This window comes from Eretmochelys imbricata, chromosome 1 (assembly GCF_965152235.1).
Source record: "Eretmochelys imbricata isolate rEreImb1 chromosome 1, rEreImb1.hap1, whole genome shotgun sequence".
NCBI classification, from domain to species: domain Eukaryota; kingdom Metazoa; phylum Chordata; order Testudines; family Cheloniidae; genus Eretmochelys; species Eretmochelys imbricata.
Window position 1 is genome coordinate 138,387,585 of NC_135572.1, and position 15,398 is coordinate 138,402,982.

Below are 15,398 nucleotides of genomic sequence, written 5' to 3' on the forward strand. Positions count from 1 at the left end.
TATTTATTTGACTATAGTCAGAGAGATGATGTTATTCTTAAGGGAGAAAACACTGTGAACTGTCATTTTCATTCTTTGCTCAGAATGGAAACAGTTGTAATCAAGGTGAGTGTCAGGTACAATTTCATCATATTTTCTGTTGCAGGATTATGTTATTGTAAATATATTTTTAAAACAATCCAATTTAATCTGTTTTTATTGAAGTTTCTTAGCCAAGGAAAGCTGATTTAAATATTGATTTTCAAAGACAAATACTTTAACATATATCCTGAGAATCTATTCCCTATTTGTTCTGGCTGTTGCACTTTCTATCACAATCGAGTCCCTGCTCACATAGATTTAAATTATTTCACATTTCAGTTTTATTTGGGAATAGTTTCCTGTGCCATAAAAAGAGCTTGCATATCTGAAACAAATACCTCTTACAACATGTTACTGTGGCAGTTTATTTCCCAGGCTTCTAGCATAACTGGGTTCTTGTCTTCCAATAAAGAAAAGTTCAAGACATTTCATATCTAATTCAATGTTGAACCCTGTAACATACAGGAGATATACTGTAAGTATTTGAAACTGGAGATGAATTGATGGGTTCTGTCCACTGATCTGAAGTCTTAAATAAAATAAAAACTAAAGAAGATGTAAGTCTTTTCCTGCTTATCTGCCAAAACTTGCTTGCCTTTACATTTAGCATTCTCAAGCAGAGCAGCTTTAGCCAAACTAGGAGAGACAGAATTTGTATTTACATAGCACTTTTCATACTGAAGGTACAATATCTCAAAGTGCTTTCTGAAATAATGTACATGGAACATTCTCTTTATGAAGAGGTATGCTTTATACTTACTGTTAAAGGACGTTTGTTTTAGACAAATGCTATCCTAACCTCAAGAAACTAATACCTGAATTATGACTTGATGGGCAGTTTATTACAGTGAGGACATCAGTGCAAATTGTCCGCTCAGAGATTTTACCGTTTAAATTAGCTCTACTTAGTCAGTTATTCAGTCAGAAAGAATACATGAAGATACTCTACTTACTGCATTATCTCCCAAAGCTGTTTTGATACTAATCCGTACTTTGAAAGCATTCTGTGCATCTGAGACAAAGAAAAAGAAAGCAATAAACAGAAAAATAATCTTGGAAAATTGGTTTTTAAATTATTTACTTTTCCAACTGTATTACAGATCAGAGCATAAAAGCTTCTAAATGTATCTTATTACATGATTAGGAGACCTCAACGTTATTAGTGTGAACAAGCCTGGACACCGTGGATTCTCAATGTGATTTTAACCACGATCTCTTCAAAATAGAATAAGGTTGGCTTTAGCAACCTATTCACAAACTCAAAAAAGAGGCGAAGGCTCAGAGTATACACCCTCAAACTCTATACAGAAGTGTTACAGTCTAATAAGTCTAAGTGGCCAGCTTTGAAAGTGTTCACCAAGTTGAGACATTTAACTGATAAAGGATGAGGCTCAATTGCAAAACTTACCTGGCCTGCAGAAGTCAGAATGAGCAATGGTAACCAAGGAGAAAGCAAGCAGCAAAACCCCTAACATCCTTTCAGAGTGGAAAACTTGTGGCAAAAAGAAAAAAGTCACCACAGTAAAGCAGTCTTAAACTTTCTGTGACCCAGGATTAAAGCATCAGCAGAAAAAATGAGCAACTAAGTAAAAGGTTTAATAATTAACCCCATTATTTTAGCTAAAACTGTCATTGGAAAGAACCATTTTCTATTTACTTTTTTCTCTTTAGCAAAGAGAGAGAGAAGACACATTTAATTTTCTTCCTCCAAGCTATTTCCTAAAACAATCAAAAAACTTCATATGCTAGCCATAGCTATACTTTCTGGTCTTTTTGGTCATGATCTCCAACACATACCAAAACTGTCTGAGATCATAAGGTACTTAATTCAAGGTCAATCTGCAGGTCTAGTAGCTGTGTGATGTGCTATCACTCACAGGATGTGAAGTTGCATTGTGCTGCCATTGTGCAACGTTGACAAGTTCTGAGAGAAACTGTAACCAAGTTTAGCTAGAAGGTTCGATTTGCCTGACAAATGGCCTTAACATAAACAGAAGAACGGCCACGCTGGGTCAGACCAGTGATACATCTAGCCCAGTATCCTGTCTTCTGACAGTGGTCACTGCCAGGTGCTTCAGAAGGAATGGACAGAACAGGCAATCATCTAGTGATCAACTCCCAGCTTCTGGCAGTCAGAGGCTAGGGACACCCAGAGCATGGGGCTGCATCCCTATCTTGGCTAATAGCCATTGAAGGACCTATCCTCCATGAACTTTTCTAGTTCTTTTTTGAACCCCATTATATTTTTGATCTTCACAACATCCTCTGGCAATGAGTTCACCAGGTTGACTCTGTGTTGTGTGAAGAAGTACATCCTTTTGTTTGTTTTAAACCTGCTGCCGATTAATTTCATTGGGAGACCCCTGGTTCTTGTGTTATGTAAAGGGGTGAATAACATTTCCTTATTCACTTTCTCCACACCATTCACAATTTTACAGACCTCTATCATATTCCATCTTAGTCATCTCCTTTCCAAGCTGAAAAGTCCCAGCATTTTGAATCTCTCCTCACATGGAAGCTGTTTCAGACCCTCAATAATTTTTGTTGTCCTTCTCAGTATCTTTTCCAATTCTATTATATCTTTTTAGAGATGGGGCAACCAGAACTGCATGCAGTTTTCAAGATGTGGGCGTACCATGGATTAATATAGTGACATATTTTCTGTCTTATTATCTGTTCTTTTCCAAAGGGTTCCTCATATCCTGTTAGCTTTTTTGACTGCTACTGCATGTTGAGCAGATGTTTTCAGAGAACTATCCACAATGACTCCAAGATCTCCTTCTTGAGTTGGAACAGCTCGTTTAGCTCTGGATTATGTTTTCCAGTGTGCATTACTTTGTATTTATCAACACTGAATTTCATCTGCCATTTTGTTGCCTAGTCACTCAGTTTTGTGAGATCCCTTTGTAATTCTTTGCGGTCTGCTTTGGACTTAACTATCTTGAGTAATTTTGTATCATCTGCTAATTTTGCCACCTCACTGTTTACCCCTTTTTCCTGATCATTTATGAATGTCTTGAACACTGGTCCCGGTACAGATCCCTGGGAGACACCACTATTTACCTCTCACCATTCTGAAAACTGACCATTTATTCCTACCCTTTGTTTCCTGTCCTTTAACCAGTTACTGATCAATGAAAGGACCTTCCCTCTCATCCCATGACTGCTTACTTTGCTTAAGAGCCTTTGATGAGGGACCTTGTCAAAGGCGGTCTAAAAGTCCAAGTATACTATATCTCCTGGATCATCCTTGTCCCCATGTTTGTTGACCCCCCATCAAAGAATTCTAATAGATTGGTGAGACATGATTTCCCTTTACAAAAGCCGTGTTGACTCTTCCCCAACAAATCATGTTCATCTACGTGTCTGATAATTCTGTTCTTTACTATAGTTTCAACCAATTTGCCTGGTACTGAAGCTAGGCTTACCAGCCTGTAATTTCCAGGACTGCCTCTGGCGCCTTTTTTACGAATTGGTGTCATTTTAGCTATCCGCCTGTCATATGATACAGAAGCTGATTTAAATGATAGGTTACATACCACACTTAATAGTTCTGCAATTTCATACTTGAGTTCCTTCAGAATTTTTGGGTGAGTACTGTTTGGTTCTGGTGACTTATTACTGTTTAATTTATCAATTTGTTGAATACAAATATTTAGCATATCTGGTACATACATATCTTGCAATCCTGGCTACAACAGTGCCATGCGAACGTCTGTTCTCACTTTCAGGTGACATTGTTATTAAGAAGCGGGCAGCAGTATAACTAGGAACTGTCTCATCTATGAATTTAATCTTGTTTTCGGAAATAGCTACCTGCTACAAAAAAACTGGTCTCCCAGTTTCTGAAGAGACTAAAGCATATTGATTCATGGACACCAGTTTACTATTTCCAGCCAGGTAATTCTGTTGTCTGCTCAGATGCATATTTGTGCATATGAAAACAAAGGAACTGGTGTATTCATTTTTAATGATGGTTTAGACTAACAGGATTTATGCATGTGCATCAAAAAGGAGAGCACACAAACATTTTCAATGTCACAATTCAGGGCAACTGCACGTGTATTTCCTGCTCTGTGGTCTACCAAAGGCATCCGCTCTAGGTTCCTGGCTCCTCAGCCAACACCACTCTTGGGCAGAGACCAACATCTCTCTCCCTCTGTGACATTACCCAGTGTACAATCTGGACTGATGAACAATTGTGTCCCTTCAATTCTCCAACCTGGGGTGCCTTTTACACTGCTTTGCTGTGAGAGCTACCACTCCTGGTCTATTCACACACAGCCTCCAACATGTAAGTTACCCCCAGTTATATTGTATGACTGCTATAACCAGCCACTCAGTAATTATGCTGCAAAGTAACACCAGCAAATTTGCAGTCCCGCACTTTCCCCAGAAACGTGCATCTTGTACTGCCCAGTACCCTCCTGGACAATACAAGATCATATAAAGTTGTTGTTTTATTAATAGAAAATGATATGCACAAATCCTGTTATCCTAAATGGAGTTTCCCCACTTCTTCAATCCAAACACACTGATTTAGATGAATCTATAAAACAAGTTTATTAACTACAGAAAGATAGATTTTAAGTGACTACAAGTAATGAGACATAAAAGTCAGAACTGGTTACAAGAAAATAAAAGTAAAGCAAAACTAATACCTAACTTATTAAGCTAAGTGAATTCAAAGCAGATGTCTCTTTCATCGCATGTTACAGCGGTCTTACTGGCTGTATCGCCTTCAGTCAGGATCCCTCCCCCAGTCTGATGCGGTTTCCTTTGTTCTTCAACTGTTAAGTGCCGTGGTTAGAAACAAAGGGAGGAATCATATGGGGTGTCTCTTCTTACACTTCTTTCTCTTCTTCAGGAATCATTTCCAGCTGATGTTCAGGAGACAGAAAGTCTATGTGGACAGGAACCCCTATCTGTTTCTTTGTCAAGATGTAGATTTTCACCCACATCCTCTTTCCTGCCAAATAGCAGCCACTTAACCAGGTGATGGTCCGTTTGATTTTCTTGACACCTGGCTGAGGCATTGGCTAGCCTTTTGTCTCTGAGGAACTTGTTTATAGCTCCTCCCCTCAGACTTGGATCATGTCTTAGTAATACCATGTGGAGAAGTCTTATAGCTTTACATTCAATGTTGCCCAACATATTTTACCAGGGCAATAATGATCAGCAAATTATGAGTTTTCAAATGATACCTCATAAGGTATACTTTGCACAAAATTTATCATCGTCCTGTAAAAGGGGTGAACACAGGGGTACAGACTGTCACCTTTCCCCCAGGCTGCACAGTTCCTTGCTCACATTGATATCTTCAGCAAATCAGACTGCCTAAATAGGCCAGCGTCTGTGTTTTCCTTTCTTTCCCAAGGCATGACAGCTGTAACTGCCACCCATTATAAGTTACTACACAGCACTTTCTAAGCAAGCACATTTCTTTAACACTGTTTCCTATCACAGAGATGCACAGCATCATTTTCATGAAGTGGTGGCAGCTCCCAGGATCCTGATTTTTTTGTTTTGCCCTATCTGTCTGTTTATACATTTGCAAGTCTCCAGTGACTCTGACATCAGGCATTCTTGTTTTCAGTTTTCCGTTGAATAAAATGGCAGCAGGTGACAGCCCATTTTTATTGGTGCCCATTCTGTAATTAGACAGTGTTAAATATGGGTCAGAGTCTGACTCCACATCCCTTTTCAGTAGGTGCTTTATTATTTTGACACCATTTTCCATCAACCAGTTGGACTGGGAATAATGGAACTAGCAGTTAAACGTCCAAGCCTGTACTACACTTCAAACTGCTTAAACTCATGTCCATGAATCTGTGGCCTACAGTCATACATTATGTCAAGTATACCGTGGCTAGCAAAAACAGATTTGATATGTACAATCACAAATGCAAAATATTCAGTTGCAATATTTTATAAGAAAGCTATCTCAGGGAAGAGTGAATAAACAGTCCAGAACAAGTACTTTTTTTTTTTTTTTTTTTTTAATATTGGCTGGAAAAAACGGACTACTTTTTTCCAAGGGGTCCATTTTTCCTGTACCACCAACATGAACTCTTATTTGACTTGCCATGTATTTTTGACATATGAAATAAGCTATAACTGCTTCCTCAGTGTCACTGCTCATTTGAGGCCAGTATAAAATGTCTTTGACATTCTCTTAGATTTTTTCAATCATGAAATGACCTTCATATACCCTTTTTAACATATTTTTCTGCAACATCTTAGGAATCACCATCCTGGTGCCTTTAAATAAAATCCCATCTAATACGACAACTTCCTCTTAAACTGATAAATAGGGGCTCGGAATAAGCTGCCCTGGCCACCCTATTAAAACAATGACTTTCTGCACGGTCTAATCCTGAGCAGTAGCTGTGGCAATCACAGTCTACAATTCATCTGAGTCCAGACAGGGGTGTTGTTTTTTTAAAATAAGGTTGACATGTACTAACTCTAGCTCTGGACTTTGCTTCACTGCATTTTTGTCAAATGCTCTAGAGTGTGTATCTGCAACCACCTAATCTCTTTGAGGTTTGTATTCAATTTGAAAATCATACATTTGAATCTGCAAAATTAATCTCTGTATTCTCAGGAGAATGTTTGCAAGTCCTCTTTGGCAACGGCAATAAGTGGGTAATGGTCAATTTCAGCTAATGTAGGCCTCCCATAAATAAAGACATGAAACATTTTACATCCATTACCTAAGGCCAAAGTTACCTCCTCTATTTGAACATATGGACACTTAGTTTTTATTAGTGCCTGTGACACATAAGCCACTGGTCTCCAGTTTTGACTATACAGTACAACCTCAGTTACGAACACTTTGGGAATGGAGGTTGTATGTAACTCTGAAAAAAACATTATGGTTTTTTCAAAAGTTTACAATTGAACATTGTACAGTTTTGAAACTTAATACAGCTTTGAAATTTCAGTATGCAGAAGAAAAATGCTGCTTTCCCTTTATTTTTTCGTTTAACACAGTACTGTATTTCCTTTTTTTCTTTTGGTCTCTGCTGCCTGACAGTTTACTTCTGGTTCCAAATGAGGCATGTGGTCAGTTTGTAACTCTAGTGTTCATAACTCCGAGGTTCTACAGTACTACTGTAAGAGGACTGCACCTACGCTCCTTGAAGGTATCTGTGGACAACTTACTTTTGTGCTTACCCTCACTGTACCTCACAGCTGAGGCTTCTTTAATTCACTTTTTCAGTTTCTCAAAATCCTTAGTAAGATTTGCATCCCATGTTCATTAGACATCTTTGCAAAGGAGTATTTTCAGGTTGCTGGTACAGGCAACTAGATTAGGTACAAATTTCCCTATATAGTTCACAATTCCAATAAATTGTTGTACCTCTTCCTGGGCTACGGGGCAGGCATGATGGTGATGGCCTCAGCCTTACTGTGATCTATCTGTTCACTTCGCTGTGCTCTCTTCTCTCCCAGATATGTTATTTCCATTACATGGCATGTATATTTTGGTTATCTTTATTCCAGCAGCTCTGGTTCCTTCCAAGGTTGCTTGGAGCCTCTGGTCATGCTCATCTACTATTTTTGCCCCCTCAAATCAAAACAATTATCTATGTAAACCTTAGCACCTTCTATACCACAAAAAATTTGCTGCATTTTCCAGTTAAACACCTTGGGTGTCAAACACAAGCCAAATGGCAGTCGGTGAAAACAGTGTCTCCTAAAAGGGATGCTGAATGTGAATAAATGTGTCCTGTTTTTGCAAGGGCACCTGCCAGAATCCTGCTGATGCATCAAACTGAAAAACATCTGGCATCAGCCATCTCCCCAAAAATGTCTTCTGTTCCATGTAATGGAAAATGTTCCCTTTTACATATTTAAATCTTTTGGGTCTATACCAAAGTGAAGGGTTCAGTCTTTTTTCAGAATGACAAACAAGTGTACCCGCTCTGTTGATTTTCTATTTATATTATGATTCTTAGAGTAATGAGCCTATCCGGCACATCTTTTAGTTTCTGCCTGAGGTTGAATGTGGGATGCATAGGCTCTTTCAGCTCTATTCTGTACTCTGGTGAGAGCTTCTCTATCCCATGTAAGACATCCTCCAACTCTTCAGTTGCTTTGGCGTCCAATGAACACACCCTCTCGATGAGACCAAGGGCTTGACACACTTTTAACCCAACAATGGGTGCTGTTTTCCTTGGTACTGTTACAAATTATATCTTTTCCAATTTGTTATTTACCCATACATTTAGTTCACATATACCTCTAGTGGTAATATACTCACCACCGTAAGCCAGGAGTGTCATCCATTTACCCTCCACTATCTGTGGCTTTTCTTTTAGTGCTTTTATCACTGTTTCTGGCAACACATTGTCTTGTGCACCAGTGGCCAACTTAAAAGTAATAAATGTCCCCTATGCTTTCAGATTGACAGTTCAGTTGTCTTCTACTGCAACAACGTCCACTGCTCCTAAAAAGAAGCTAGTGGTGTGGTGATCGTCCTCTTTGTGCATACTGTGCTGGTGCTTGAAAACTCTTGCAAAGTGATGTAATCAATTTCACGCCTTGTGCCTTTTCCCATATGCTGGGCATTGTCTTGATTGTGCAGCCTCATGTACTGTTTTTGCTGGACTCTGAGCTCCACATGCTTTTTTGCCTCAGGTTTATATTCTTTTGTATTTTGGATTCTCTATTATGTCTACAGCATCAGAGCACTGTCCATGCTCCATAAGCTTCATTCTGGACTGAGGGATTTCTGCTCCTTGGCAAATTCTAATTGCTTTGTTGAGGGTTAATTCTGGTCTTTCAGTAGTCTCTCTGAGATGTTTGTTCCAGATTCCAATCACAATCTGGTCTCTTAAATAAGGACTCAGTCCCCTGTGGTGGGATAGGTTCTCAACCTGGTCAGGAAGGGATTAAAGAGCTCTCTGGGAACAATCAGCTCCAACCTGTTGCACCAGGATAGGGGAGGCTCCTTAAAAGGGAGGATCCCAGCCCAGTGCAGGTGGCACTTAGAGGCAGGGGCATGTGCAGGAATTTAAATTTGACTGCTTTTGGAGGGGCACGTTAAACACCCACATATTATATACACATTAAATCCTATCAACACATACACATCATATGCATAGAATATACATGCATAGAAATACACAGCAGTACACTCACCATTTCAATGAAAATCCATGTGCTGTGGAGCCATCTAAATAAATGTATCCACAAGTACTTGGCTGCGGCAGGGTCAGACAGCTCCTCTGGCCCTGGAGCCACAGCAGGGAGAGAGAGAGAGTGCTCCTCTGGCCCTGGGGCCATGGTGGGGAGAGAGAGCTCCTCTGGCCAGGGGGCCAGATCTGTGCCCCCACCACACCCTAGGGCTAGAGGAGCTCTCAGCTCCCATCACGGCCCCAGGGCTGGAGGAGCTCACTCTCCCTGCTGCGGCCCTGGTGCCAGAGGAACTCTGTGACCCTGCCACAGCTAGGGTTACTACCTGGCCGGTATTTGACCGGCCTGGATGTTTTTTTAATGGATTTGCCAGTTGCCAGAAAAATAATTTAATCTGCTGATTTTTTTTTTTTTAATGTGGATCTAAAGATTTGCATTACTATCCCAATACACTGGGATATCTAATGTTAAAAGTTTCTGAGTACAGCTGCAGTGTTTCCAATTCTGCAGTTTAAGCAATAACAGATCAAAACTGTTGAAAATACAGCAATCTACCCACCCACCCACAAGTGCACTACGCATGTGTGAGAGAGGGGTTTGAGTCATGTGTGAGTGAGGAGAACGAATGGTTGCAGAGTTGCCTTGTGATTGGGGGTTAGTGTTGTGGTGGGCTTGGCTTGTGTGCATGTATTGGGGGCGGGGTGATGCCAGTTTTTTTTGCATTTCAAATGTGGTAACCCTAGCTGCAGCCCTGAGGCCAGAAGAGTTCTGTGACCCTGTAGATTACTGGGGGGTTGTGCCTCTGCTTGCCCTCCTTTGTGCACACCCCTGCTTAGAGGGAAGCAGAGCTAGAGCTCCCTAGCACCACAGACCACAGCTACTTACCCAAAAAGCTGCTGAAGAACCTCTGCCACCTGAGCCCTCTGGACAGGTAGAGCGACCATCTTCACTGTACTTTTCATTTGAGCCCAGAGTGCTCAAACTGGGGCTCTCAGACTGTTGTGGGGGAGGGGGAGCATTAGGAACCCAGCCACCTTCACAGCAAATGCAGAGAAAAGTAAGGTGAGCCTGACTGTTTTGTGGCTGCAGAATTACTTTGTTTGCCTTTTTATTTGTTTGGACTGTGGTCATGCTCGGAGGTGGGGGAGCCGGCTACCTAAGACGTACAGCTAGGAAACTGTATCCTGCACACCAAACAGGCACAACAGCAACCCCTTCAGCCAGAAAGGATGGGAGAGGTGCCCACCCTCATCCCATGAAGGTGCCCCACAGTTACAATCAGAGATATCCCCCAAAAATGCATGATTGGCTCTTTCAGCCTTACACCAGTCACAAACTCTTCAATGGTTTCACCTTCTTTTTGTACTCTTTGTTTAAAAAAAAAAAAAACTCACCTGTTTCAATTTTACATGGACTGTATTACTCCTCAAATTTCTGTCATACATTTTCTAGTTGGCCTCCTCTGCCTGAATTTACTGAAAACTGTGAAACACATCAAATATCTGAGGATCAGAGATTGTCAAAAATAAGGCTACCTTCCTTTTTTCTGGAACTCATTACACACACACACACACACACACACGCACTAAAGCGCTGTTTACACCAGTTGTTTTCCAGCCCAGGAAGACCTACAAAGCTTATAAAGTTGACATAATAGTCTCTATAAACCTTGTTTTGATACTGTTAGAATAAAATGCTTTGATTTTTCATTTTCAAATTACTTTTTTCCCCCAATTTATTATAATTGTTTTAGAAAGCAGAGATCAAAATGAAACGTTCTGATTTTGTTGAAACAAAACATTTTGAGCAAAAGACAAAAAAAATAATTCCTCCAATCTGAAATGAAGCCAAATTTTGAAATCATTCTAAATGGAACTGTCGTCATCCAGCCAGCTCGAAGACATACCAGTAAAAATGCTAGAAAAGGAGATATAGGGTATCACAAGTTCATGTCTTTTTATGCTACAAGCTGAGCATATCAGCATAACTGTAAAAGGCACACACCATTTTGGAATTATCCTTCATATGTTCACAATGAGAAATTCAAATGCATGTACAAGTCTTTTTCAAACCCACTCTTCTTCCCTTCTGATTTGATGTGTAAATCTGCTTGCACGTGTGTACTTATATGTTTACACATCACTCGTCAAAACATTCACATGACATTTTTAGATGCACATATGGTGCATCTAAAAACATTTTAAAAAAATTCAACATAAAAAGTTTTGAAACTATTCATCTTTTGTAATGACTTTATGAGAGAAAATCCTTTTTAGCCATCTTTGAATTACAAGAGACAGCAACACAGAATCTGATATTTGATTAACTTCTTAGAAATATCATTGAACTAGTGCAAATAATTTAGTATGAATCATAGAACTGGAAGGGACCTCGAGAGGTCATCTAATCCAGTCCCCTTCACTCGTGGCAGGACTAAATATTATCTAGACCATTCCTGACAGGTGTTTGTCTAACCTGCTCTAAAAAATCTCCAATGCTGGAGATTCCACAACCTCCCTAAACATGAATATGACTGACTGGTTCAAAATACAAGATAACTGATATTTCTAAATAGTAGAATCCTCAAAAATATCTATAGAATTTATAAGTATATACATAAAATTATACCTTCATTTTGATTTTTAAGCATGTCAAGGTAAGGCTGAGATATGCATTGAAGTAGGTATATGACTGATTTGCAGTTATCTCCCGTGACAATTAAAGTAGATTTAGCAAGGTACTATTCTGTTTCCTCCCCACATTTAAATGCCTTTGAAATGGAAAGTCCCAAGAAACAAGTATTTATTGATATCTGTGTTGTTGTAGCCATGTTGTCTCTCTAATATCCTGAGACCAAAGTGGGTGAGGGAATATCTTTGAATGGACCAGCTTCTCTTGGTGAGAGAGACTAAAAACTTGTCTCTCTCACCAACAGAAGTTGGTCCAAAATAAAAGACAGTACCTTACCCCACTTTCTCTCTTTATTGACAGCTGTCATATAAGTTAATTAACAACCATAGCTGTGCTTAATCCTGTTTTTTCTGTTTGACCAACTAATAGTTTTAAATTCTGAGAAAGTTAATCACTACCACTTGGGACTAAAAATTAACTCTTATGTGCAAAGTAGCAATGTGCTACTATCAGCATTTAATCATTCATGGAAATGTAACTAAAGGCAGTATGGACCCAACCCTATAAGATGACTAGCAGTTCCACGGAGTTCAGAGGGATCACAGGGCACTCAGCACCTCTTGAAGTACTCAAAAATGTGCAGGATCAGATTCCAAGTGAACATGGGGTCCCCAAATGATAGGTCAACGTTGGATGATATAGGGCCCAATCCAGCTCCTATTAAATGAAAAACTCCCATTATTCAGACAGAAGTTGGATTGGACCCATACTGACTATCATTAAAATAATGGAAATGTAACTAAACATACTGTGACGGGTTGGATCACAGAAACTCCCTTGGGGATTGCCAATTGATGTGCCGAGACCACCTCTGAGCCCGTTTTCCCTGGCAGCTTGGGACTTCGGTGCCCTGCCTGGTTTGAACCAGACATGCTTGCCTGCTACAAACTCAGACCCAGGTCTGAACCACATCCCCCAAATGGTGCAGGCTTAACTGAAAACAGCTTAACACCCAGGTACCCAGCTCCAATGGGGTCCAAACCCCAAATAAATCCATTTTACCCTGTATAAAGTTTATACAGGATAAACTCAAATTGTTCGCCCTCTATAACACTGATATAGAGATATGCATAGCTGTCCCCCCCCAGGTATTAATACATACTCTGGGTTAATTAATAAGTAAAAAGTGATTTTATTGAATACAAAAAGTAGGATTTAAGTGGTTCCAAGTAATAACAGATAGAACAAAGTGAACTACCAAGCAAAATAAAATAAACCACGCACGTCTACGCCTAATCCAGTAAGAAGCTGAATACAGATAAAATCTCACCCTCAGAGATGTTCCAATAAACCTCTTTTACAGACTAGCCTCCTTCTAGTCTGGGTCCAGCAATCACTCACACCTGTGTAGTTACTATCCTTTGTTCCAGCTTCTTTCAGGTATCCTTTGGGGTGGAGAGGCTATCTCTTGAACCAGCTGAAGACAGAATGGAGGGGTCTCCCAGGGGCTTACATAGACTCTCTCTTGTGGGTGGAGACCCCTTTCTCTCTCCTATGCAGGACGTAGCTACAAACTGAAGTTTTGGGAGTCACATGGGCAAGTCACATGTCCATGCATGACTCAGAACTTTACAGGTGGCAGCCATTGTTCACATGCTATCTTGAACATCCTCAGGTAGACTTCTTATGTGGATTGGAGTCTTCCAAGGTTCCACTGTCCGTCAAGTGTTTCTTGATTGGACACTTGCAAATTCCTTTCTTAAGAAGCTGACCAAATGCCTTACTGAGGCAATTGAAAATCAAACAAGTACACAGCCAATATTCATAACTTCAAATAAAAAAGATACATCCATACAAATAGGATGAATATATTTAGTAGATCATAACCTTTGCAGAGATATGTTACATGGCATATGTAGTACAAAACATATTCCAGTTATGTCATATACACAAAATGTCCCAACCTGCCAGTGGCTTACCCTGACGGGCCGGGAGCCAAAGTTTGCCAAGCCCTGAAACATAGGGTCAGCTTATGAAAGAGTCATACAGTTTTTACCTATCCATCTTGGGGGGTCGGCTTATAAAAGAATGGGCTAATGAACGAGTATATACAGTAATTTTTCAGAGAAATTTGACTCCATTCCACGTTTTGGATTTCCTGCACATTCCCAGATCCTGCACTCAGACTTGGATATAATTATTTAGTTCCAAACTGTCTAAACAATATCACCTCTTTCCCCCCGTCCTAGAGAGACACTTCAAATGTAAAAAGAAAAGGAGTACTTGTGGCACCTTAGAGACTAACCAATTTATTTGAGCATGAGCTTTCGTGAGCTACAGCTCACTTCATCGAAAGCTCATGCTCAAATAAATTGGTTAGTCGCTAAGGTGCCACAAGTACTCCTTTTCTTTTTGCGAATACAGACTAACACGGCTGTTACTCTGAAACTTCAAATGTAGTGTCCTACCAGCCTGTACAGAGCACATCTGTCCAGGAAGACAGAATTCCTCTGGGATATTTTGGACAGAAAGTGAGAATGCCCTACTGGAAATTCTGGGTTCTGGGTGTGGAAACCAAGTGCATGTGTGTGAGAAATATGGGGTAATTATAAAAAATGATTCAGCGTCTGACATACTGTCGTAGGTTGTCCTACAACACAGCCTCTAACAAGACCAGGCTGTCCCGGACACCAGGTAACAGGACTGTTTACCTTTACACTAAGAAAGTTGGCAAGGCACCAAAGTCTGCATGTAGTGTGTGTCCAGGAAGACTTCGCGGTGTTCGTGCTTTGCACCCTAAAGTCCTTATAAGGTTGTCAAAAACAAAGAAGCAGGTTAGGAGAGCCTATGGCGGTTCCACGTGTGCTAAATGTGTCTGTGACAGACTCAAACCAGCTTTCCTTATTGAGGAGCAGAAGGCTGTTGTGAAAGTGTTGAAGGCACAAGCGCAGAGTCAGAAATCTAAGTGAATCTCTTTGTATTGTCTGCCTAATATATAAAAATGAAACTTCAAAAAAAGTAAAAGAGCGGTTAGCACTGGGAAGAAGCCCCCCCCCCCCCCCCGGCCCGGTACAGCCAGGCACTGCAGCAAGACGCGCACGGAGCACTTTAGCGCCAGGCTTCAGCCAAGCACACGTGCAAGGCCGTAACCTGGAGAGAGGGCTCCCCTGCTCCCCCCCAAGAGTTTTAAGGATTTAAGATCCACTCTGCGCAAACTACGCGGCCACAAGCCCCGGGCCCATCCCTTAAACTACGCAATTCACCTTCCGTGCGCGTGACGACGGCCCCCCGCGCACCGCACTGGGCGTGGCCTGTTTTCCGCCGCTGGGCGGCAGCGCCGGGACCCGGCTCCTGCCTCGCTCCAGCGCGGCCTGCGCGCGCGGGCCGGGGCCGGGAGGGGGCAGCAGCAGCAGCGGGCGCGCGCAGGGACCCAACGGCTGGACAAGCAAACGCGGGGCGGGGTGAGTGGCCGTGACGTGCCAGGGCCTCGCCTCTCTCCGGACCGGCTTGTGCCCGCGCGGCCACCCCCTCCCCAGGGGTAT

The 15,398-nt window shown here is 41.1% G+C and overlaps 1 protein-coding gene and 1 pseudogene across 6 annotated transcripts in view; one reads left to right on the forward strand and one right to left on the reverse strand.

The window, feature by feature from the left end:
- Positions 1–15,398, reverse strand: part of CLTRN (collectrin, amino acid transport regulator) — a 41,646-nt gene that overhangs the window by 25,977 nt on the left and 271 nt on the right. The window contains exons 1-2 of one of the 6 annotated variants that reach the window (XM_077816191.1): positions 10,111–10,241; positions 1,035–1,093 (exon numbers count right to left, since the gene is read on the reverse strand). The exons of 1 other annotated variant lie outside the window; for it this stretch is intronic. Coding sequence is in view for 3 of the 5 variants with exons in the window: in XM_077816168.1 (XP_077672294.1) it covers positions 1,035–1,093; positions 4,748–4,787 (99 nt within the window). In the remaining 2 variants the exon portion in view is untranslated. Of the gene's footprint in view, positions 1–1,034; positions 1,094–4,742; positions 6,345–10,110; positions 10,242–15,398 lie in introns of those variants that run through there. 4 more of the 6 variants (XM_077816168.1, XM_077816185.1, XM_077816178.1 and 1 more) reach the window with 4 other exon arrangements.
- Positions 14,461–14,825, forward strand: LOC144264479 (large ribosomal subunit protein eL34 pseudogene; annotated as a pseudogene).